Source organism: Varanus komodoensis, unplaced genomic scaffold (assembly GCF_004798865.1).
Source record: "Varanus komodoensis strain SLA01 unplaced genomic scaffold, ASM479886v1 scaffold1, whole genome shotgun sequence".
In the NCBI taxonomy this organism is placed as follows: domain Eukaryota; kingdom Metazoa; phylum Chordata; class Lepidosauria; order Squamata; family Varanidae; genus Varanus; species Varanus komodoensis.
In genome coordinates, this window is record NW_025335268.1 from 71,174,904 (window position 1) to 71,199,902 (window position 24,999).

The 24,999-nt window shown below is 49.9% G+C and overlaps 1 protein-coding gene across 1 annotated transcript; it reads right to left on the reverse strand.

Annotated features, from left to right (window-relative positions):
- Positions 1 to 3,505: 3,505 nt before the first annotated feature.
- On the reverse strand, positions 3,506 to 24,999 carry LOC123022632 (TRPM8 channel-associated factor homolog). The gene is made up of 8 exons (XM_044428490.1): positions 24,846 to 24,999; positions 23,275 to 23,913; positions 16,678 to 17,675; positions 15,768 to 15,862; positions 13,946 to 14,159; positions 9,199 to 9,438; positions 7,233 to 7,570; positions 3,506 to 4,136 (listed from the first exon to the last, which is right to left on the reverse strand). Exons 2-8 carry the CDS (start codon positions 23,889 to 23,891, stop codon positions 3,885 to 3,887), a joined length of 2,754 nt encoding a protein of 917 aa, XP_044284425.1. The 5' UTR covers positions 23,892 to 23,913; positions 24,846 to 24,999; the 3' UTR covers positions 3,506 to 3,884.

The following is a 24,999-nucleotide window of genomic DNA, read 5'->3' on the forward strand; positions in this document are numbered from 1 at the left end:
GACCCATCAAAAGGCATCTCTTTGATTCTTGTTTTCATCTCCTCCGGGAAGTTGCAACTGCGCAACCCAGCATGCCTCTGGAGGGAGATGGCACCGACCAGGGCCCTCGAGTCAGTATCTACATGATGCTTAGCCGTGGAAAGTTTATTATTTATTTATTTTATTAAAACATTTTTATGCTGCCCCATTCGCCGAAGCCTCGGGGCGGCTTACAATGTTAAGTTAAAAAATAATAATATTAAATTAAAAAATACAAGCATAAAGTTAAAATGCAAAAATAACAATATAAAATAAGTCACCCTGGCCAGATAAAATCCAATAATATTAGCAATTAAAATGCCGTTTAAATAAAAAGGTCTTCACCTGGTGCCGAAAAACAAATAACGACGGCATAAGTTGCTGGATTGCAATTTGCATGGCCTCTTTAATGAAGACCTTTGCCAGATCTCCTTGATTGTCTGGAAGAGCGGAGATGATGTTACCAAGGCGCTGCATGATAAAATACTGGTAGCGCGCCAATGTCGCCTCATAATTGGAGATGCGCAGGCCGAGCCCAGAGGCCGCATAGACTCGACGTGTGAGGAAGTGGATATTTCTTCCCCCCCTTATCGCGGGGAGCCGTGTGATCTCTTGACTAACTGCCCTGTGAGAACTTCACCGCAACCAAGTTCGGTTTAGGATGTTGTAGGAGGAACGGGGTGTCCTCCTCCCGAACCTGGTACATGGATTCGTACCGCCTGAATGTAGCCTGAGGATGGGCGGGCAGATCCCATGGCTGGACCATCACTTGACGCAACGTTGTCATCAGCGGCAGGGCGATGGAAGTCGACTGTTCACCTCGGACCACGTCATAGAATCTGTCGGTGCTGGGACTGGGCTGTGGCTGAGCCTCAGTCTTCAGTGACTGGACCAATCTAGACATTAACTCCGCAAAGGAGCTGTAGGGCCTGGGGAGGTAATGGCTATGTCTAGACAGGTGGAATCAACTTCGGACTCGTCCGAGTCCACTCGGTAACGTGCTGGAGCGCTAGAGGAGGCATCTCCTGGCGACATGGACCGACGCCTTTCCCTAGGCTCCGGTACCGTCGGTGTGCCCCTCAGCACCGATGACGAAGGTCGATCCTGAGGGGTCGGGTATTTTTATTTATTAAAATATTTGTATGCCGCCCCATTCGCCGAAGCCTCAGGGTGGCTTACAACAATAAATTAAAATAATTGTAATCATTAAAATATAAACATTACATTAAAAATACAAAAATACAATATAAAATAAGCCGCCCTGGCCAGATAAAATGCAATAATATTAAGAGTTAAAATGCTGCTTAAATAAAAAGGTCTTTGCCTGGCGCCGAAAAACAAATAACGACAGCGCCAGGCGGACCTCTCTGGGGAGCGCATCCTATAACTTAGCCAAATGAATGGTAGTCCCCCCCATCCCAAGTAATAGGAGTGTCGGGGATGGTCCCAGTCATCGGAATGCCTCTCGGATGAGCGGCTTCAGCGCCCTGGGGGAGACATCTCCGTCTCTGCATCCAACCGCGCCAGTGGCGTAGGTGTAGGAGATCCAGCTCTTGCGGGGAGTCACGGATCTTGCCGTCTGAGATCGACTCACACTGCAGAGCCTGAAGTGGGTGAGGCGACTCGCTTTTCTTCCTGACCAGACGTCGAGGGGATTCTGGAGGGGTAGCCCTCATGGCCGCCTGAAGTGTCGGGCCCGATGGAGTCGGTACCACGGCAGCGGCCGGGACCAAGGGCGCTGACGAGCCCGATTCACGGTATTTGGCTTGCTCGGGCTTTTTGGTTTTACGGGCCAGTTTCTCGGCCTTATCCTTCTGGCCTTCTTATGTGTAGACGATTTTTCAGAGCCGCTATGCTTTCTAATCTGTTGTTTTTTGGGATAGGAAGCAGGCTGTTCTCCCATGGCTGATGTGCCTTCCTCTGAAGGGCGTGAGGGCGGAGTGGCCGAGGAAGAAGCAGGGCTTTGCGGCGGCACACCCGAAGTAGGAGCCCCGCGGGCGGCAAGTAGAGGCAGTCGACGTGGAAGTAGACCTTGCAGCCAGTTGGTCCGATTGCATGGCAGCCTGGTCCCAGAGTAGCTTTCGCAGGCGATTCTCTCTCTCTTCTGGCCTGCTTGGTGAAAGCCATACAATGGCCACATCTATCCGTCCTGTGGCCTTCCCCCAAACAGGAGGCACAGGTCGTGCAGGTCCGCTGGGGACATCATAGAACTGCACTCCATACATCTGCGAAAGGCTGCCCGTTGCGCCATCGCGAAAGAGAAAGGAGAGGATAGTGCAGAGAGGGTTGAGAAGAATATATATATATATTTTATAGAACAAGAAGAACGAACGAAGAATAATGAGAGACGAATATAATGAGATAATAGGATACGTAAACTTGGAGAAGAGAACAAGGAAGCAATAACCAGGAGAAAAACGAGCAACGATATGATCTAAGCGAGAGCGAAAGCGTCACGAGGCACAACAAACGGCGGTCGCAAAGACTGAGTAAAATGGCGGACACTCCGCTCTATATATACTGGGGACCGTTAGCTTTCAAACTTCCAGCCTTAGGCACTGTGCAGGCGCAGCACCCCGTATGTGTGATGCACAGAGGCCACGACAAAGAACAATCAATCAGATGAAACTGATGCATAGCAAAACCCACCAGTGCAGAAAGTTGCTCATTATATATGTTTATTTTTTAAATTTATATACTGCAACTTAGAGGCCAGTTTAAGGTTCTCTGGGTGGTGTACATCCATTAAAATCAACAGTAAGGAGACTTGGAAACGAGCTTTAAAAAAGGCTGGGCAGAAGATGGAAGATAGTGGAACCTATACAAGAGCTTCCACAGAAGCCTTCTATACTGGGAAGTCGATCTCAAAGGATACCTGAGAAAGTAGTCTCTGTTACCTTTAATTAGGATTCACCCTTTTGCCTTGGCAAAAAAACCCATGCTGTTTGCATGTCTGGCTCTGCCAAGTGATTCACAGATGGGAAAAAAAGCATTCAGCACCATCTATATGCAAATATGATTTAATCAATGGGAGAAGAATGTGTATGTTTCAGAAAGATGCCTATTTGGAAAAACAAATCCAAAGGTAAACAAAGGTCACGATTCCATAGGGACTTAAGTTGGAGCAGAGTGTGAGTTGGAATCCTTGGAACTCAAGTTTTGGAGTTGCACAGCTCCTGAACTATCATGTTGCTTTAGGAAGTATTTATTTAGTTATTTATGAAAAGCTTTTATACCATCTTATCACAGATGATTATACAATATGGATGATTATACGATAAGGGGAACAGCATCATTGCTTCTTAAATAAAACCAATTGAAACAACAATTAAGACTTGAAATGTGGAAAGGTTTTGGCCTGGTGCCAGATGTATCGCTGGGGAGTATATTCCATAACCAGGGTGCCACCGCAGAGAAGGGCCTTCTCCGGATAGCCAGTCCTGATCTCCTTCAAAGAGGGCTCCCAGAGCAGGACCTCCAACCCAGATCTTAGGGGTGGGCAGGTATGTATGGAAGGAGGCACTCCTTCAAATATCCAGGTTCTAAGCCAGTTAGGGCTTTATAAGTCATAAATTGTGCCTGGACTTCAATTGGAAGCCAGGGCAGATGGGACGAGACCGGTGTAATATATGCATATCTGCCGGTCCCTGTTCGCATCATGGCTACTCTGTTCTGAACCAATTGACGTCTCCGGACCATCTTCAAGGGCAGCGCAATAGCCAAGTAGGACTATTGTTGTTTATGCCTAAGGGTCTTATTTATGTCGGCTGAATCTCAGGATTCATTTTTCCATTTCTCTGTTCCCCCATAGCTGAAGCACTTCAAACGCAAGCAATTCCATGTATGCAAATTTCACTCTTGGGCTTTTAGCAACATCTGTATTGGCTCATTGGATCCTCTGCCCATGGAGGGTAGCTTGTGGCCAGCTTGTGGGAAATCTCGACCTTGATGGGCCACCCCCAAGCTTTGAAGAAAGGTCCCAGATTTTTCTGCACTTGCTGGGAGAACATTTCAGCCCAGAGATTCATCTTTGATTTGTTGTCAGGTGGGATGTCAGTCTTCGTTTGGTACTTGGCAAAGATGCGGATGTAGGGCTCCCATCCAAATGCTTCCTGCAGCTGAAGAAAAGCATTCATCGGTCATTTTCCTGAATGCTTCAGAATGGTTTTATTTATTTGCATTTATATACCACCCTAATAGCCCAGAGGGCTCTCTGGGTAGTTTATAAACATTAAAACCCCACCAATCTTAAATAATTGGCTATATCATAGCTAAGTATAAAATAACATAGTTAAAAGGATTATATAAATAAATAGGCTATTAAAATTAATTAACTTTAAAATATTGGTTAAATAAAAAGGTCTTGACCTGGCTTCGAAAAGCATATAATGAGGGCACCAGGCGGACCTCTCTAGGGAGCACATTTCATAGTCGGGGTGCCACCGCAGAGAAGGTCCTTCTCCGAGTGCTCTGTCTCCTGACTTCTTTCAAAGAGGGCTCCCAGAGCAGGGTCTCTGCTGACGATCTTGGGGGTTTAGCACATCAGAGCTTCTGCATGTATACAAATGTGTCAGATTTACACGACTTTCAGCTCTTGTGGCTTCTGGAGGATCCTGGGAAGAAGAAACAGGACCCACAGGAGCAACTCCTGCAGTCTCTCCCGGGACTCGAGCTTCTCCCAAACATCACTTAGCAACCTGTGGCCAGGAAAGCATCTTCAGTCCTTTTGGCCTGTTTCAGTGGGATCTCTCTTCATTGCATGTTTTCCCCTTAATGAAATTTGGTTTTCAATGTCCTTAGGACCTTTTATCTAGCATAAAAGTGACCACTGGAAATAAAAGAACCAGTGAGGTGCTGAGAGACCAGCTGCTATTTGGACTTTCCGCTTTTTGGCCTCAAGCTGATAGGCTCATTTAAACATGCTTTGGAGTAAGTTCCTCACGACCTTGGGACATAACATTCAAAGAACTATGCTGAATTAAGACAGCTTGAATTATGTTAGAGTGGGCAGTAGGGGTAGGGTCTTAATAGAAAATTCTCCTATCCTTATGGTTAAGATTGGGTTTGAGAGCACTGTGGATTCTGGGAGCTGGAGTCCTTCCTCTACCTGTGGGCTACAGATCCCAGCAGGCTGTGGAAGGGTTTGGCCTGGCTCCTTGTAAAGAGGAAGATCTCGACATGGGCAGAGATCTGGAACCGAAACCTTTCTGGAGTTGTAAGGATCTTAAGTACCAAAACACAAACTGAGCTCCCATTTCCTTATTGCTCCGCAAACTCCCAATGCCAGAAGGAAGATAATGTTGCTCTTTTCAGGCATTGCTTTCTTTTCAGAATTACACAATCCAAAGATTTTCTTCCGCAGAATGTGAGGTGTTCTGAACATGTCTTGTGAACTGGTTCGTCCCAGGTTCTGCCTTGTGCAACTTGGCTTGGGGTAAGGAAGGCCCCCCAGCTGCCTGAAGCTCTGGGGGGGGGGGCAGTTGCCGGTCCATGCCACTGCTTGCAGCCCCTCGCAGCTGAGTCTGCTTGGCCAGTACCAGTGACCAGGAATTGGCCCACCGCATCCCCCAAGGGCTGGAACTGGGCACCGGGGGAAGCAGCGCTCCGGCGAGCGCTCCTCCGCCTGGCCTCTCGGGCAGGTGGGTGGCTGGACCATGGCTGGGCCAAAGCCCCGTCCTGCCACGGCCGGACAGTCCTGAAGTTGGGAGGCATCCTTGCAGATGATTGAGTGTGAGTCGGAGGGGGTTGTGGAGGAGCTGCCGGGAAGGGAAGGAAATGGGAGCAGGTAGGGAGGACGAGGCCTGGGCAGCCACTCTGGCGAGCTCATCAGCAGCCTCGTTGCTGGGATGGCAGCCACAGCATCCGGGGCATGAATGGCCGACTAACAGAAGGGCACCAGGGCCCAGGCAAGCAGGTTGGGGCACAAAGGCTGGTCCAAAAGCACAGCCAAACAGGCCAAGAGCAGAACTGGGGCTTGAAGCACTGGGCAGATGCTGTTCAGGAGGTTAGTGTGGCCAAACAAGCCAGGAGTCGGGAAACCGAGGGGGCAAGCTGAGGAGAGCTGGTAGCTGGAGTGGGAGAAGGAGCCGGTGAGGACCAGGAAGGCAGGCAGGGTCCGAGAGCAGGATCATCTTAAGCAAGGTCCAAGAGTAGCAGGAATACGGTCACAGGTGGAGCAGGTCACAGGCAGAGTTCTGGGAGCAGAGACCAAGAGACCAAGAAACCAGGAGGACTTCGTTGGCAAGGCAGCTTCCGCAGGGAAGAGCCCGTTCTTATCTAGTTCTTCCCCCAGGGCTCCCAGGTGGAGCTCGTGAGAGCTCTGGCAGCTGCAATAGATGGGGTAGTGGTCCCGCAACCTCAAGGGCTGCTGTGCTGGTCCATGGCCAGCAGAAGGAGCCCCAAAGCTGCCTTGGGTCTTGGCAAGTGGACGGGCGTGTGTGTCAGCCGGGCGCTGGGTCCGGTGAGCAAGTGGTAATGGCTGAGAGGAGGGCTCGGCCGTCTGAACGCTTCTTGGTCACTGTTGCAGGATGCGGCTCCCCAGCCAGGGCAGGGCCAGAGCACTCGGTTCTGCTTTAGTGTAAGATTCTCTTCCTTGTTCTTGGATTTAACGGCATTTATACATGGTGTGACTGTCTTTTCAACGTGCTTTTGGTTACAGCAATGCAAAAATATGCGGGGGGGGGAGTTGTTTTGGCTGCATCGGGGAGAGGACCCTGTTGGGTTCTGAGTGGGCCTTTTCTGGCCCTGCAGAATTTTGGCCTCCCAAGTCTTGTCAGCCCCTTTCAGGATTGCCAGTGGTGAGCAATGCCGGGAGCTGTAGGGCACAGCTTACAGGCGCCGTGCTGTCCGCTCCGTCTTCAGTGTGGCTTATTCCCAGGGAAGGGACCCCAGATGGCAGTCGGCCTGCACGGGCTTGGAAGACCTCCTAGACACCCTAACCTGAACTCGGGATGCAAGGATCAGGCTGGACTCAGGTTCTTGGGCTCAACCAGGAAGCAAACTGAGTGGAGATGGATGAAATGCAGTTCCTTGCGCTGGTGTGAGTGCACGTTGGCCTCACAGACTTGCTTCCGGCCAGACGCCTGTGTGGACGCTCAGCCCAAGACAGACTCAAGGCAGAGAAAGGCAGACCAGAGTGTGGGGAGGATTCCCAACCCCGAACCGAGTTCTTCCCCACTCATTCCTAACCCCAGTGCACGCTCCCTTCCCGTTACCTGCAGGTAAGGCTCCAGAGCAGTGAACACTTCGAAGTCTTTCAGCTGCGCTCCGTTTCGAATGTAGTCCTGGATCCTCTTCTGCCTTAGATGCGGTTTAAGGTCCGGATGGGCTTTGTGCCTTGGAATATTCAGCACCGTCTCATTGGCATAGACGGACCAGAGATTGCAAGTGGCTTCAGAGGTGTGAGGCCAGAAGTCCCATGCCTCCCTTTGCTGGTTGTGACCGAGCTCGTGGATTGGGCCCCAGGTCCCTTTGGCGAAGAAGGCCTGCACATCTGTGATCTCTTGCAGTGCCCTCACGTCGGCCATGATTGGGTAGCCAGCGTGCATCCAACCTGAGAAGAGAGTTGGGTTGCTGAAGGCATATTTGGGCAGACACGTGCTTAGAAACGGAAGCCGAGGGAATTGGCTGTAGGTCAGGCACCCCCGAAGGGAAGGCAGGGCTGTTCTGCGGGAGGCATTATTGCTCTGTCCCCTGCCTCATCCAGTTCCAGTTTTGTTGCAGCACTGGGACCCCAGCGACACACGCGAGAGCTCTTTCCTCTTGCTTTCCCAGTCGGTGCAGCTTGCACTGTACCGAAACAGTGTGAATGTGGACCCTCAGTACTTCTGTTCTTGAAATGGGAAAGTACAGTAAAGCCTTGGATGGCAAGCGTAATTTGTTCGGGAACGTACTTGTGATCCAAAGCACTTGTCTATCAAATTTCCCCATGAGGTTCAATATAAATAAGGTTAATCTGTTCTGTAACTTTTCTTATTTGCAACAAATTGAAGTGGGCGCGCTCGGGGGGAGGCGGGCACGATCACAGGCGTGCTCGGGGGGTGGCGGGGGGAGATGCCGTACTCACACCCGCAGCGAGAGAGAGAAGAGCCGGCGCTCAGTTGTGACGTGACGCTCGGAAGGCAAAGCAAGGGTAATACTCGTTCTGCAAGACTTTGCTCGTTTATCAAGTTAAAATTGAGAAAAACTTTTTGCTCATCTTGCAAAACACTCGCAGACCAAGTTACTCATAATCCAAGGTTTTACTGTACTGTGGAAAAATACGGGGGCCCTTCTTCATGAACCTGTCCCCCCAAATGAAGAGAGGGGAGAATTATTTTCCCTTATTTTCCCAATATTTTAACAGTTAATTGGTTTTATCTTTGTTTTTACCATGTTTTATCGGATGCAGTGTGTTTGTTGTATATGGTTGCTTTGTTTTTTGTAAGCCATCCAGAGACCTTTAGTATGGGGACAGCATAGAAAAGCTTTAAATAGATAAATAAATAGGTGAATTGTTAATGCAGACTGTTGGTGCGGGACCCAGGTCAGAGCAATGCAGCCCCCAAACTTGTGTGAATTGGCTGTGCCTGTGCTTCATTTAATGGTGTGTATCGTTGTTCCTTTAACTCACCTTAATTATTGCCACTACGATATTTTATTATGAAGTTTTTATTTACTTACTTATTAAAACATTTCTATGCCGCCCCATTCACCAAAGCCTCGGGGCGGCTCACAACATAAAATACAAGAAATAACAATATAAAATAAGTCGCCCTGGCCAGTTTTTATATGGTGATCTTACTGTTTTGCTGTGTTAAAGAATTGTGTTCTGTTTTAAAAATGGGGAAAGGGAAAGGATTTGAGCCTTCAAAAGGCTCATCACAGTTGAAATGTTTGAAAGAGGGTTTTTCCCCCCTGAATGGAACATGCATCATTGCGGGTGGGAGGCACTGTATTGTAATAATTATTTTAATTGTATGTTTGTTTCTATTTAAAAAAATAAAGTTAATTTTTTAAATATATTGCTCTGATTATTTTAAGTTGTCTCGAGATTCCCGTCTGGATAATTGGTGGCATGCAAGTGCAGAAATGCTCGGTACAGTAGCTCATTTAGCATTTGTGGGATAAGAACCTGCCCTGTCCCCTACGTTAACCAGTTTCTTCCTGTTCTAGATCGTGATGGGCATCGCGTATACTTGCCATGAGATATTTGAACGTCGGTCACGATTCTCTCCGGTCTGGGAAACACTGGTGGGATGGATGCCAGTTTGGCTACCGCCTTCATGATCTGGGCCCAGGTGTTGAGCAGGAGCTCGGGGTCGCTGATGCTGCGCGCTTCATCCGAGGGAAACGTCAAGATGATATTCTCGGTTTCTAGCTCAGCCCACGGAGCAGGGTAGTGGCAGATGGTGCTCTTCCAGAAGTCCAAATTGGTCTCGCCTAATATTTAAAACAGAATAACTCCAAACACCATATTCTAGAGATATTGGTGGTGGGTGGAACTGCTGCCTTCTCTGGTGTTCTGGAGTCCAAGTGGACTTGCTGGCATGTTCAGAGGTTGATGCGCTGTTAGTCTCAGAGTCGGCCCGTTACACCGATGGGACTGTTTTAGCTTGCCATCTTTATGCTACTTGATTTTATTTATTTACAATATTTTTACCCTGTCCTTTACAAACGTCCCAGTACAGTTTAGTACATAAGTAAACCATAACAATAAATGAATATAACAAAATACAATAACATATCAAGCATATTAGAATGTGATTGAGAGTGACCATATTAAAAACCTTATTGAGATGTTTAAATATTAAACTACTGGGCAAATAAAAAGTTTTTTTACCTGGCACTGAGAGGAATATAATGTTGGTGCCAGGCGAACCTTTCTGGCAAGCACATTCCACAGAGCACCAGTCAGCGCTCCTTCAGGTAACCAGGACCCAAGCCGTTTAGGACTTTATAGATCATCACCAAGACCTTGAATTAGGCCCGGACTTCAATGGGAAGCCAGTGAACCTGACGGAGGACTGGAGTCATGTGAACATAATGCCCAGTCCCCGTCAGCAGCCTGACAGCTCTACTTTGAACCAATGGAAGTATCTGGACCGTCTTCAAGGGTAGCCCCATGTAGAGCGCGTTACAGAAGTCAAGGCGGGAAGTCACCAACACGTGTGTCACTGTCGCCAGGCAGTCGTACTCCAGATAGGGGCGCAGCTGATAAATCAGCCGAAGCTGAAAGCACTCCTCGCTACCGCTGTCACCTGAGCTTCCAGTGAAAGCTCAGGGTCGAGGAGCACTCCCAAGCTGCGGACCTTGTCCCTAAGAGGGAGTGCAACCCCATTCAGGACTAGGTTCAATTCACCCTCTCTGAAGCCCGATCCGCCAACCAACAGGACCTCTGTCTTGTCTGGATTGAGCTTCAGTTTATTGGCCCTCATCCATTCCCTTACCTGGGCCAAGCACCGGTTCAGCACAGCCACTGCCTCACCTGGATTGGTGGAAAACGAGAGGTAGAGCTGGGTATCATCAGCGTACTGGTGATTCCGCAGCCCACACCTCCTGATGACCTCTCCCAGTGGTTTCATGTAGACGTTAAACAGCAAAGGGGACAAAATAGACCCCTGCAGTACTCCATGGCATAGCTGCCATGGTGCAGAGCCATAGTCCCCCAGCACCACCTTCTGGAACCGGCCGTTGAGATATGAGCGGAACCACTGCAAAGCAGTGCCTCCGACCCCCAATCCTGCTAGCTTATCCAGAATGATACTATGGTCGATGGTATCGAAAACCGCTGAGAGGTCCAGAAGAACCAACAGGGATGCACTCCCCCTGTCCTTCTCCCTGCACAGGTCATCGTATAGGGCAACCAAGGCAGATTCAGTACCGTATCCAGGTCTGAAGCCGGACTGAAATGGGTCCAGATAATCAGTTTCATCCAAGAGTGCTTGGAGTTGTCCCGCCACCATCCGCTCCAACGCCTTGCCCAGAAATGGGATGCTGGCCACTGGTCTATAATTGGTGGCCATCTCTGGATCCAGTGACGCCTCCTTTAAAGGGGCAGGTACCCGACCCTCCCTCAGGGAAGCGTTAACTACTTCCAAGATCCAGATCCCAATCCCTATCCTGTGCTTGGCGTTGTTTATTAACCAAGGTGGGCAAGGGTCCAATAGGCAAGTGGTGGGACGTACTCTTTCAAACCCCTTGTCCACATCATCAGACCACAATAACTGAAATTCATCCCTTAGTTTTGGACCAGACGGCGGCATTGGTATCTCCCCAGAAGCCTCTGAATCACTAGTAGAGTCTAGCTTGTGACGAATCTAAGCAATTTTCTCTCTGAAATGCTTGGCAAAGTCGTCACAACGGGCCTTCGAGGGTGGAATCAGAGCTTTCTTAGGGCCAGGGCGGACCAGGCCTTGTACCACTCGAAAAAGCTCCGCCAGATGGCATTTTGAGGAGGCAATGCAAATGGAGAAGAATTTCTTTTTCTCCTCCCTCACTGCAACAGCATCGGCCCGATAATGGGCTCTTATGTGCGGTCAGGTTCATCCAGTGATCTTCTCCACCTACGCTCTAGCTGTCTCCCAGCCTGCTTCATCGCCCACAATGCAGGTGTATACCAAGGGGAAGAGTGGGCTCTGCCTGGTGGGAGAGGACGCTTAGGAGTGATCGTGTCAACAGCCCTAGTCATCTCTCCATTCCATAGTTCGGCCAGAGCCTCGACAGGAGCACCAGTCTTGTCAGCCGGAAACTCCCCCAGGGCCTTCAGGAATCCATCCAGATCCATCCGTGTCCGCAACCTTACAGAGGGAGAGGCTGCTCTCAAGCACAAACCTCACGAGGAAGTGATCTGACCATGACAGGCATCAGACATAAATTCCTCACTCTCAGACCACTCTCTTCCTGCCCCATTGAGAAAACCAGGTCCAGAGTGTGTCCATGTTCATGGGTCGGGCCTGTGACATGTTGAGATAGATAGCCCCATGGCCGTCATGGAGGCCATGAAGTCCTGAGCTGCCCTGGTCAGACCAGTCTCGGCATGGAGATTGAAGTCCCCCAGGACCAACATCCTGGGGGGTCCTCAACACCAGGTCTGAGACTGTCTCCTTCAGCTCAGGCAGGGAGGCTGTTGGGCAGAAGGGTGCACGGTACACCAACAGAATCCCCAATCTGTCTCGGTCGCCCAACACCAAGTAGAGACACTCCAGCCCTAGTCTCGAAGGAACAGGAAGTCCCGTGAGGGAGATGGAGGCTTGGTAAACCAAAGCGATCCCCCTTCCACTCCCCTCCAGGTGTGGACGATGCTGAACCAGATACCCAGGCAGGCACATTTGAGAGAGAGTATCATCCTCCCCCTCTCCCGCTCAGGTCTCCGTTATGCAAGCCAGGTCGGCTCCCTCATCCACAATCAAGTCATGGATGAGGGAAGGTTTATTCCTGGCGTGCTGGGGGAGCAGAGAGGGGTGCGGAAACCCGCCCGGTGGCGAGATAGCGGCGCCCTCCTCCGCAACGCCTGGCGTGCCCTGGCGTCCTCCATCCCTGGGGTGGCCCAGCGGTGGCCGCGGGAGTGGCATCAACTGGCCCCCGGCTCGGCAGTGCGCCTCAGGTCCAGCGGCAGCAGTGGCAGCGTGGCGCGGCAGGTGTTACGGGGAGGGAGCTCCAAGCCGGCCCAGCCGCCTGCGCTCCCCGCCCCAATCTGGCATTGCTCTCACCGATGTAGGTGGTGGGTGGGGGGAGCAGCGGTGGCGAAATCAACGGCGGCCCTGGCGTGCTCTGTCCCCGGGGTGGCCTAGCGGTGGCCGCGGGAGCGCCTCAGGTCCGACAACGGCAGCGCGGCACGGCAGGTGTTCCGGGGGCGGGGGAGGGAGCTACAATCTGGCCCAGGCCCAGGCCGGATGCGCCCACCCGCACGCCCCGCCCCAATCCGGCGTTGGTCTCCCGGTGTCGGTTGCCCAACACCAAGTGGAGGCACTTTAGACCCAGCTTCGAGAGGACCGGAAGCCCCATAAGGGAAATAGAAACTCGATAAACCAGAACGGCCCCCCCTCCCCTCCAGGCGTGGTCGGTGCTGGACCAGGTACCCGGGCGGGCATAATTGTGAGAGGGTAACATCTCCCCTCGCACCCACTTAGGTCTCTGTGATGTAAGCCAGGTTGGTCCTCTGATCCATGATCAAATCAGGGATGAGTGTTGCCTTATTTTGGACCGACCTGTCATTAAGCAGCAGCACCAACAGTTGACAAGTCTACCTGGAACGCGCCGGCTGGGGGAATAACCAGAAAGAGGGACAGGTGTTAACCATCTGTTCCCCGTGCTTCTATGCTGACCCGTTAGACCCCCAACGCCATAATGCCCGTTGCCCATCACCACCCCAATGGCAGTGCCCACACGCTCCCTAGGCAACATCATAGTAAAGCATGAGATGCAACAATTAAAAACAATCTAAAACCAACAATTAATACCATTAAAACATCCTACCGTCATCCACTGTAATCCACCGCTAACCCACAGATAAAACCAACAGATAAGACCAAACCACGGCCAAAGCCCCTGGCCAGCCCAGCCCCCTGCTTGGCTCCCGAACGGCGACCGCCCTTAGGCCATTGCCCCCGGCTGCCGCCAACGCCTTGTGGCCTGCAGGGCCCCTCCCCGTGCCCACCCCGTCCTGGCGCATCTCTCACGCGCGCCGGTGGTCCTGGCCTCTGCGGCAGGGCAGCAGCGGGCAGCGGAGCAGTGGAGAGGTCCGGGCGGCGCAGATGGAGGTGGGGCCATTCAGCGCACTGGTTTCCTCCCAGGGGGCCGGCCTGGCCGCCACCGGCACTCCCCGTGCCCCACCCTGTCCCAGCGCGTCTCTTGCACGCGTCGGGGAAGCAGGCCGGAGCAGGGTCCTGGGCCGGTGTTCCCAGCCTGTGCTGCAGGCAACTGCGTGCTGTGTGGGTGTTGCTTTTACCTTGCTTATAATAAGGAGCCAGTGTGGCCCCTTTGATGGTGACAGGCAGAGAGCCGAGGGAAGACTTTTCTGGCAATACGATGTACAGCAGGCCGCCCCACAGACTGGAAACCTCCATCCTGCAGCTCTTGACTTCAAATCTCCTTACCATCACGGGAGGGCGTCTCAGTTTTTTGGCTTTACTCAGGTTATCGGAATGACAACCGATCTGTACCTGGCGAAAGGTATGCTGGAGTCAAGACACACCAATGGTGGGGGATGCTACCTGCTACAAAATAGGATGCGGCCTAAGAAAACAACTGATCACAGCATGTGTTCTGAGGGTTTGATACGGGCTCACCTCCCTTGCATTTTGCCTCTGCGAGCTGGCTGGACATGCCGCATTTTGACCACATCTTTGAGTGGAAGAGAAGGAACAGAGTGGATGAAAGAGAACAGGGTGAGTTTCCGATGCAGGAGGTGCCTTGCCATTTATTCTTTTCTTAAACAAGTTTCTTTTTCTCCCCTCCCTTTCCCCCTCCCTGCAAGGGCCATGAGCTTCCCTCCCTCCCCTGCCAGAATGCTCCCCCCCCCCACAAAGCTTTTGGTGTGTCTGGCGGTGAATCCCTGATGCTTCCGAAGGGACAGGGAATCAGGATTGGGCCTTTCAGCATGTGGCTGCGTTGCATGGATTCACAGGGAAGGGGGAATTGTAGAACGCCAGCTCGGTATCAACAGGTGGTTGTAGGTGGTCAAGAAGTGGAGGTGAGTGGGTAGCGCAGGCATGGGGTGCCTCCCGTGGAGCACATTATGGTCTGGGCCAAAATGTCTTAGCCTTCAAGATTTATCATTGGTTTCGTGAGTTTGTGTGATGTATTTTGGGTGCTTTTAGAAAGGGGGTCCAGCCCGAGCAGGCTACAGTTCGCTCAGTTAGATCATCCGATTCCGAGGAGGAGAGGGCGTTGGGCAGAGGATTTGGCAATGTCAAGGGTACCTGGTGAAGGTTCTCAGGCAGAGCATGGGGAAAGGAGGGAGGGTTTTCAGAAGCAGCAGGAGAACAGATTTGAAGGGGATTCCTTGACCCTTTCAGGAGACAACAGGCAAAGCAAACAGACCAGTTGAGCGTCCAGCGTTCCACAGTCTAGCCCCGAAAAAGCAGGAGCTTCGGAAAGGGGAAGTTTCCACTTGGATCCAGCTTTTTCCATGGGCAGAGGTTTCTTCAAGGGATCGTTCCTTTGATTTGTGCTGCCTTGTTACCTGTTGAGCTTTAATGAAAACACTGGTGCTTTTGAAGTCTCAGTGGAAAAGGGAAGAGTTGCTCATGACAGTACTTAAGAAAAGAGCTGCATAAACCAAAGAAACGCAGATGATGGCAAGGCACAGTTCTCAGGGTGCTTCTAGACATGGTCTTTCAACCCTTTGCTGGGAGAGGATGTTCTGTCTGAGGGCCCCCCCACAAATTTTTATGGCTAAGTAGAAATCCAACCCGGATCACCTGTCCAAGACCTGCTTTCTAGGCATCGTGTTGTTCGTAGATGCCTTGGGTGGCATCTACAGGTATGATCCAGGTGACTTGATCCTTGTTTACTTACTCATTTTTTGTTTTTAAACTTACATGCTTCAAAATAGTTCAGCAGCGCATAGCAGTGAAAATGAGAAAGCATTTACAATACTCAGGCGAATAAATCATTGTAACAATAGCCTAGCAATGGTCTTTAAAATTATATTGAGGGGGTGAATGAAGGACAACAGTTAATGAATCATAGAATATAAACAGATGAACATTCTTTAAAATTGGTCTTTAAATATTGGTGTTTTTCAACCTGCTTGACAATCAGCTCACCTGTAATTTAGCCCCAATGGCCGTGGGTGGGAAGTCCAAGGTGGCAGTTTTTGCTGGAGGAATGTACATGCCGGTGCTTCTCCACGCTTCTGGTCCTGTAAGGCGAAACCATAATTTTGTTCACCTCTGCTTGAACATATCTCCTCTTACCTGCCTTGCTTTCTAAGCTAAGCAGACCCAGATCTTGCAGCTGTTCTTCACAGGGGAGGGACTCCCATCACTTCGTCCTTCTAGTGGCCCTTATCCGTTTTTAGGTGCTGGAACTCTGGAGCGCTACAGACTTCAAGAAGAGCACCAGGAGATGAGTGTCCAATTAGGCAGTGTCAACGGCGGGATACCCAGCCTGTGCTCTGCCATTCATGTCTTGGAACTTGAAGGGTCCATCAGAACCCTTCCCTAGAATGTTTGTGAGAACTCTGCTTCTTTGGATCTAGCGTTTCCCCAGAACGATACCTTGCTACACTCGTGCAGCACTCTCCCACTCGGGAATCTCTCTCACGGTGTTCCATAAGGTGGATTTTTGTTCTGCTGGAGATGCAAGCAAGACTTGATGCACGCTGATTTGAAGATACCAAACAGGTGGCACAACGGCTCAAGTTTGCTGGCAGGCTCCAGATGATCATACAAAGGGCTGCATTACTGGGCACAGCCCTTCATCCTGGACTACATTCCAGAGACAGCAGAAAAGGCGGCATACGCTCAGATAGCTCCATATGTGGGCTTCTCAGCAGCCTTCCAAACTTCCTTTAAGTGTAACCCACATGGTCATTCTGGTCTGTTTACGTTAAAGTTGCCAACTAAGCTGAGGGCGCATTTGAAGCTTGGACTTCCTGGACCAAAAGATAGAAACTCTCAGCTAGCAAGTCAGTTCATAGCCAAAGCGAGCAGAATAAATCAGCAGAGATCGTACCGTCATTCTTCCCATTTATCCAAATGGTTTGAGGAGCCGCTGTGGGGAAAGTTTCCACGAGGCTGGGCACGAGGTGTTGGAACGCCGGTAGGATGTTGTAGATTGTCCAAGCCAAGTTGAGTAAAGCTGCTTCAGCCGAGTTGGATTTGACCGGCTTATGTGCAGAGACATCAGGAATCCCACAGAGTTGGACTACCTCAACTATCGCCATGTGGACTGAGGAGAAGGCAGGCAAGTTGGCAGCTGGGACGTCTACAAATGCAGCAAAATCTTGTGCCACCCTGTTGAGATCCGAACAAGACTTTGGCTGTAGAATGTGATTGTCGTGAACACATTCCTTCAATTGGGAGAGCGCTTTCCGGAAGTGGTAGCTCAAGGCGACATTGCCAGCCTCTCCTGCAGGACAACTTTCGCTGGATACATCAAGCGTCTCACCCGTGATCGCGATTCCAAACTTGTTAAGTATCTTGTTTCCTGGGTACCCCTTGATGGCACTGGCATTGGGGTATCTGTATATCCAAGCTTGCCCTCCAATTAGGAGACCTCCTCCTTCGGAGACAAACTCGTGGATTTTCTCCCTCTCGGCGTCACTGTAGGCCGTGCAGCAATAAACAGCCAGGCCGTGCTTGAGGTTAGTGAACGCGCATGGAATCGTGGCCTTGTTCAAGATGGAATACAGATTCTGCAGGCTCTGTGTGATGCCAACCATGCCTCCTTTTCCATCAGTAAGCCAGCGGATGGCATTGACCAGGAAAGCTTCCATAGATGCTGCCTCTAGTAGGGCTTCGTGGGAGGCCACCACAACGCGGCCCCTGCCATAGTACGCGGCCCCGAGAAAGGCCAGGTGGGAATCGGTTATGCCGACCGGAAAGGCTAAAGTTCCATGGATGAGGAGGCGGGCAGGGATCGCGCGCCCTGCAGGGTTGTCACCGTGTATGTTGAATTGAGTTACTCCATTTAGAAGAATCTTTAAATCCTCTTCAGTGTTCAGTCTGTGCCTATTCAAAAAGAGAGAGAACGGTTGTGAGAAGTGTGTGTAAATTTCCTTGAATGGGATTGCATCAGCCTTCACTGGCCTCGTGTCGTCCAGACATTTTGGCTGGCCGAAACTGCCCTTATAAAGCCTCTGATTCTGAGCATAATTCTCTGTCGTGTGGATCGGACAAGGTGCTACTCACATCCTAGTGGATGTGCTGGGAATAGTAGCTGCATGAGCCAGGTTTGGAAAATAATTTGGGTGGCTCATGGAAATACTGTCTTGCCTTTGGACTTCACATCCCGTGACCTACAGTGTGTTCAGTAAAGTTGTTTTTCCCGAGTGCTTGGATGGGCGTGTGCTGAATCCAGTGAGCCTGGTCCCTGGTTGTTGGGATTGGGGGATTCTGGGTGTGGGTTCATTCAGGGAGCCAAGGGAGGTGGGGACTCGAGCTCCGGAGACTCCCCTGGCCTGCTTGGCCTCTCCACAGCACCCAAGGTCTTCACAGCACGCATGGAGGGGCTTTGCACACACCTGCGGCTCCAGGGAATCCCATGCCTTCCCATATCTCGGTGACTAACTCCTGGTGCCCCTGGCCAAGATGAGACTGTGCCACACAACTCACACCACCTGCTTTCTGCTACAACACACAATAGGAATGGAGGATTTCAAAGGCAGACACGCAGCAACACAGTCATACACGCAAAACGGAAGGGAAGGAAAGGGGAATCGGAAAGAGGTACAGAAATAGAGTTCAAATCCTAAACACAATTCCCCAGCCATCGGACCGTCTCAGACTTAAAACAACCAGGCTAGCTGACGTACCACTAATACAGAATAGAATACTTAGCGGAGGTTTCTCAGGTAGTCCTACACACAACTGGCTTATTTTATTTTGACTTATTCATTCAATTTCTAATCTGCCCCATTATCCAAATGGCTCCCTGGGCAGGTTACAGCAATAGAATACAAAATAGAATATAATACAGATTAAAATGCAATATAAAACAGCAATTGCAAATGAAAAGCATCAAAACCAACACGAGGCACAGTAATGACGCTCCTGCAGCTACTTAAAACAAGTTAACAATTACCATACTGTTGAAATAGAAAGGCTTTCACTTGGTGCCTGAAAAACTGCAAAGAGGTGGACGAGCTCTCAGGAGCCCGTTCCAGAAGGGCTGCAGGAAAGGCTCTTCTTTGTGTTACCGCCTTAATTCCTGAGGGGGCTCCTTCAGAAGTGCCTCAGATGCAGATCTAAGGCGCCTTCCCCAAATCTTCATATGGGAAGACGTTCTGCTGGCTGCAAGCCATTTAGGACTCTAAATGCCAGTGTTAACACCTTGAATCGGGCCCAGACCTCAACCAGAGGACTGGTGTGAATATGCTCGGATCTGCCAGTCTCCATTAACAGTCTGGCTGTCCTGTTCAGCACCAATTGAAGTTTCTGGACCATCTTCAAGGGAGGCTCCATGCACAGCACGTTGCAGTAGTCCAGACGAGGTTCCTAGTCGGGGATCCCTGTTGCCAGGCCCCTTCCGGTTTCTCTCCGAAGAGGGAACCACCACCAGCCTGAATGGCTGCCTTTTATTTCCTCCCCGAGCATTCAGAGCCCTCAGTTCTATGGGGTGACAGCTCCCGAGGGTGAGGGCCGGGCTGTGGGCGGCAGCATGGAGGGGCAGAGGGCCGGGTCCACGCCTCGAGCTCTGGCAAGTCAGCGGATCCGGGTCAGACACGCGGATGAAAGCAGTTTGAGTTTGGTACGCACAGAGAGAGGGAGAGTCAGAGCACAGTTTCAAAGTCAGGAAGGGCGCTGGCTGGAGCAAACTGGAGCAGGCCTCGAACAAGGCAGGAACGGGCACATTCCACGGCTACAATCATGGTGGTTTTGAAAAAGTCCCTGTGCCATCAAGGGTGGGATGGGGGACAGAGGAGAGAGAGATGGAGGTAGTAAAGCAGGATTAAAAGAATGTCTTTTCAAAATTTGTCGTTTCATTTGCAGGAAAAAAGCAGGAGGAGGAGAAGAAAACTCACAGGGTTTATTGAGAGAAGCAAGGTAGGATTGCGTGGGATCATGCAGGGGGGAAAGGGTGGGGATAGTGCTTAGGGAAGTGGAGGGAAGGCAGTTCCTGGCTACACTGGATGGAGCTCTCCAGGGGCTCCCGTTCGCAATTGAAATGAGCTTTCGAAGCTTTTCCAGTTCTAGGCTCTGCACAGTGGCAGCATCCAGGGCATGGGCAGCTGCCTGGCAGAGTGGAGCACCGGGATAGTCGCAGAGGTCAGAGCCCGGGGCAGCAACAAGTCTGTTCCCGAAGAAAGCCTAGTCAGACAAGCCAGGCATCAGGAAATCGGAGACAAACCCAGGGCTGGAGCAAGCCAGGAGCACTTCAGCAAGTCAGAGAGACCTTGGTTATCAAGGCAGCTTCTGGGAAGAAAAACCGGGTCTTATGTAGCTCCTCTTCCGGGTGGAGCTCATGATAGCCCTGGAAGCTGCAGTAGATGGACCAGGACCAGGGCTGCTGTGCTGGTCCTTGACTGGCAGAAGGAGCCCTGAAGCTGCTTTGTGTCTTGAGACCCCGGTGGGGAACCCTTAGTGTGAAAGCAGAGACACCACAGAAAAGAGAGCTTGGGAAGTGTTTAGAAAGGCTGCATGTTGGTGAAGAACTCGGAGCGTAAGGAAGGGCACAGAAAGAAAACTAGGACAGAGAACGCACATCAAGGAGTGGGTCTTAATCCCACAGAGAACTCAGAAGCCTCAATAAAATGGTGGTTTCGGAGAAAAGTGCCTATTACACTCTGTGTTTGGTGATTCCTCTCCGCTTCTCTACGTTATACCTGTAGCTCATGGACTTTGTACTCTGCTTATTTGGTGTGATTTAAACAAATCTAAAGATCTTGGTTAAACTGTTACCTGGGAAGGGCAAAAGCACTCCCAGGCAATTTGTGGTCTGGAAATGACCTGAGCAGTTTCTGCCTTTTGAGGGTGGCACGCTCCACTTTCTTCTGAGCCAACTGATTTGAGTTGTGGGAACGCTCTTACCACTAAGGCAGGGGTGGGCAATTAATTTTCCTATAGGGCCACATGAGAAACTTTGACAGTTGTTAAGAGCTGGACCAATACACTTACAGCTCTGCTCAATATATATCTCTATAAAAACAGTAAATGAAACATTACAATGATGCAATGAAAATGTGGAGCACAGAACAACACTATTTAATGAATATTCACAAAAACATTAACATTACATGAAAAGAAATAAATTCAATTCAATTTTACTTACATAGCGCAAATTTACAACATATGTAATCTCCCAGCGCTTAACATAGTAAGGTACAGACCTTACGAATTAGAACAGAGAAACAGAAAACTCAACAATCCAAGTTGCCTTTGGATTCCCTATAAATGCATCCAGCTTTGTTTGTTTGCGTTACCTCAGTTCTTTTTTGTTGTTGTTCAGTGAGAGAAATCTAGTCTGTTTTGGGCTTGAACAAGTGCACCGAAGTCAGGTTGAATATCTGGTGGATATGCGAAGAACAGCACTCAAGTGATCATCCCTTAGGATCTGTATCTGGATTTGTTGAACTTCATCACTGAGAATGTTTGTTCACATGTGTAAGTGGATCCAAAGAGAACCAACATCTGAGCATGCCTCCTTAGGTTTGGAAAGCTCTCCTCTTTGAGAGAAGAATAAAAAGTCAGCAGTGATTCTGACTTAAAGTGCTCTGTCTGCAGTTTATCAGATGGCAGATCAATGAGTTCAAGCTGGACATCGCTGGGTGCAGTATTCACACTGCAGCTGAAGGGAGAGGAAATCATATGCATTTCACTCTCAGCTGTTTGGATGTCTTCAAATCGTCTTGAAAATTCGGCACACGGTGCCCCCAACATGGATGAGTACCTGTGGAGGTGATCAGCTGATGGCGTGACTCCCTTCAGTGAGGGGATGCGGGTAAGAATGTTTCCCTCGTCACCAGGCTGTACATTTCATGTGCAACGAGGTCCTTGTCTTGCAGCTTGGTATTTAGTTCATCAGTGCAGTCACATCAACAGCAAAAGTGAGGTCTGCCATCCAGTCTGCACCTGAGAGCTCGGTGATGCCCCTGCCTTTCTTTTCACAAAACGCTCGAATCTCTGCTCTTGGATCCCATACTCTTTTAAGCACCTTGCCCAGGCTGAGCCATCTGACAGCCGTCTTTTAACTGAGGTCACCATGTTCACTCTCGTGCTCCTCCAAAAAGACAACAAACTGACTGTGATTGAGTGCTCTTGCCCTGATGAAGTTAACTTTAGTTACAGCATCAATCACGTGGTTGATTTTTAGCACTGACTTGCACAACACCTCCTGATGTATAATACAACGCAACAATATCAGTTTCTATTCTGGGTTTATTTCAGTCGCTTTATTTTGCATCCGCTTCAAAAGTCCGACATTTTTCCCTGTCAAATTTGGACAGCCGTCAGTTGTAACACCAACCAAATTTAGTTCCAGCTTGTTCATGCAGGTATTTACCTCTGTGAAGGAATCACTCCCTGTCATGGTCCCTTTCATCAGCCACATAGCTGCCGAGAGCTCCTCCGTCATCTCAAAGTTTTTAGTTAATACATGTGCAAAGATGAGTAACTGGGCTGTGTCACGGACATCAGAGCTCTCGTCCAGAGCCAAGGAGAAAGCGTCAAAATTGTCCACTTTGTTTTGCAGCTGAAGCTCCAGATTTTCTGTGATGCTCTCCACCCTCCTCGTTACGGTTTGCCTGGAAAGGGGCACATTAACGAACTCCTTTTTTCTCCAGGCATAGAAGCGCTACAGAGTTCACCAGGCATTCTTTGACAAACTCCCCATCAGAGAATGGCTTTTTTTGGCGATTTTGTAGGCTATTAGAAAGCTCGTCTTGACTGCTGCATCCCCTGATGTGTGAGCTTTGATAAAAAAAAAAAAAATCCTTGCTGCTTTTGCAGCTTAGCTAGCAAAGCTTCAGATGTCCGTGTCCGCTCTGCATCAGTCAAATGTTTTTACTTCTCCACATGTTTGGTCTCGTAATGTCGATTCAGATTATAATCCTTCAGCACCGCTATCTGTTCTCCACAAACTAGGCACACAGTTTTGCCTCTGATTTCAGTAAAGAAATACTTGGAAGTCCGTACCTTGTTAAAAATTCTACATTCCAAATCTTTCTTTTTTTGGCATTAGCTGACATCTTCATGGTCTGAAGCTAACCAACAAACAAATCAGTGCATAATTCTTCTGCAAAGTATGGAAAGTAGGCCCAAAAAACATTAATTTAGCAGATCTTTCAAAATAAAAGCAGTGCAGTTGTATTGCTTGCATCTATATTACAACGATATATATTTACATTGCCTTTTAATTTGCCAGTGACCTCATGCGGGCCAGTCAGGGTCAGCCATCGACGTGGGCCGTACAATGCCCAGGTCTGCACTAAGGTGTACAGCCTCCCTGCCTTTGTTGATTCAAAGCACTAAAGTATTTGGAATGTCAGCCCAGCAAGTCAGAATATCTGGGACAAATATTTTTGTGGTAGGGCCCATCTCTGGCACATCACATTCTTCTTAAGAAAGATGTGTCCAGTTCTAACAGCAAGGTTATGAATAAGGAAGAACTTACCGGGTGATCAAGGGAATACTTGGCATTTCCTTGGGGACCGGGAAGTCCCCGTTCTGTCCCTCGTTGGCCGTGAAGTAGACTCCACCCACGCTGGTCACCTTGTTTCCAGGAAATGCGGTCACGACTTTCTTGGCACCGTGCGTGTATGACCAATACCACGCTTGCCCTCCGATGAGCAGTCCCTTGCCGTTCTTGATGAAGAGCACCAGATCCTCGGCGAGTGTGTCGTCATAGGCATCAATGCAGTACACCCCTAGAGAGTCGGCCAGCGTCATGTCAGCCTGCACCTTGACACCGTTGCTAAGGAGCATCTCAGAAAGGGTGTGCAGGCTCGGGTGGACACCCACTGGAGCTGTTGAGGATGGCTTGAGCCACTCCAGAGCATTTTTAAGGAACGGCAAGAATTGGGGAAGCTGGAGAATTGACTCGTGTGCAGCGACCACCATCCGGCCTTTCCCATACTGCGACGCAGCGATGAGGACCTGCCCGTTTGTGCTCACAAGGACTGGGAAAGCTTGGTCACCTGTCAGCAGAAGTTCACAAGGATTGAAATCTCCCTTGACTTGAAAAGACTGGATTCCTTTCACTAGAGATGCATAAGATGTTCTTGGATCCATGAGGAGATGCTGGTCTGCTCAGCTGAAAAGAAAAAAACACAGTTTAACGGGCTTGGGGTATTCATTTGCTGTTTAATCTGCCCAACGACCAAATAAAGGTTTGTGTCATTTTGCAAACTGTTCAAAACTGAACTGCTTGAACTTGAGTGTACTCCGCAAAATGAACAGGTGAGAAATGGATGACCCTATCAGTGGCACCATTTAAAAAAATACAGAATTGTCCCCAAGCAGAGAAACTGAAAGAGGTGGCATTTTATTTGTTCATCGTATGGCACACTCACATCACACTTCAATTAAAAAAACACAGGCATAAAAGCATGACATACAAAATACAAGATTCAAAACATTATGAATGTATATCGAAACTACAGATAAAAATCTGACATTCCTTAAGTCAAGCGTGTGCCCTGGACACTGCTAAAGAACACTCCCTGCAAGGCAAGACATCTGAAGCCTTGAAGATGCCGCAGCCAGTTAATCCTAGTGATTTCCTGGTGGTGAACTGGCTATATCACATCCTGTTTCGTAAAATATATATCATCCCTATTTTGCAAATGGGATGGGATTGTGCTAAACTGAGCTGGGAAGTAACATTTGGAGACTTCTTCAGCCTCCTGGGGGTTTTGCCTTTCAGAATGGGGGGAAATGCACAAAAGCCAGAATTTGGTGGCTGAGGCAGAGGAGGAGGGGAAAGGGATGTAACCTGGGGAAATTGGTTGCTGGCCAGATCTGGATCCTATCAGTCCAGATCTGAATGAGACCCCCAGGGCCTGTGGTTCTATGTCGTGCATGAAGCCCCGACAGAAACAGTGACTTACGAGGAGGCCTTGCGCTTGGCACCCAGTACCCAAGAGTCGACCCCACAACCCAACGCAGGGACGGCCGAGCCAGCCGAGCCAGCTGCTGCGTCTTCCCCTGAGCCCCAGCACGTTGAGCAAACGCCTGGACCTTTACCAGAGACAGAGAGTCCTGAGAAAGAAGAAGCTGCAAGTTCTACTCAGAAGGAGGCAGAGCAAACTGCCTCTTCCCCCTCTGATGCTGATCTCTCTGAGCCGGAAACTGCCGGAAGACACAATAGCTGTTGTGGTTTCTCAAAAGCCGAAAACAG

What these genes read in the sequence shown, in the direction of transcription:
- LOC123022632 (XM_044428490.1), bottom strand. Translation starts at nt 23,891, where the DNA reads ATGGATCCAAGAACATCTTATGCATCTCTAGTGAAAGGAATCCAGTCT. An exon ending in GATAAATGGGAAGAATGACG is followed by an intron (nt 15,863 to 16,677) that starts GTACGATCTCTG and finishes TTCGCCTTACAG; the next exon opens with GACCAGAAGCGTGGAGAAGC. An exon ending in CCATTGGGGCTAAATTACAG is followed by an intron (nt 14,160 to 15,767) that starts GTGAGCTGATTG and finishes ACCTTTCGCCAG; the next exon opens with GTACAGATCGGTTGTCATTC.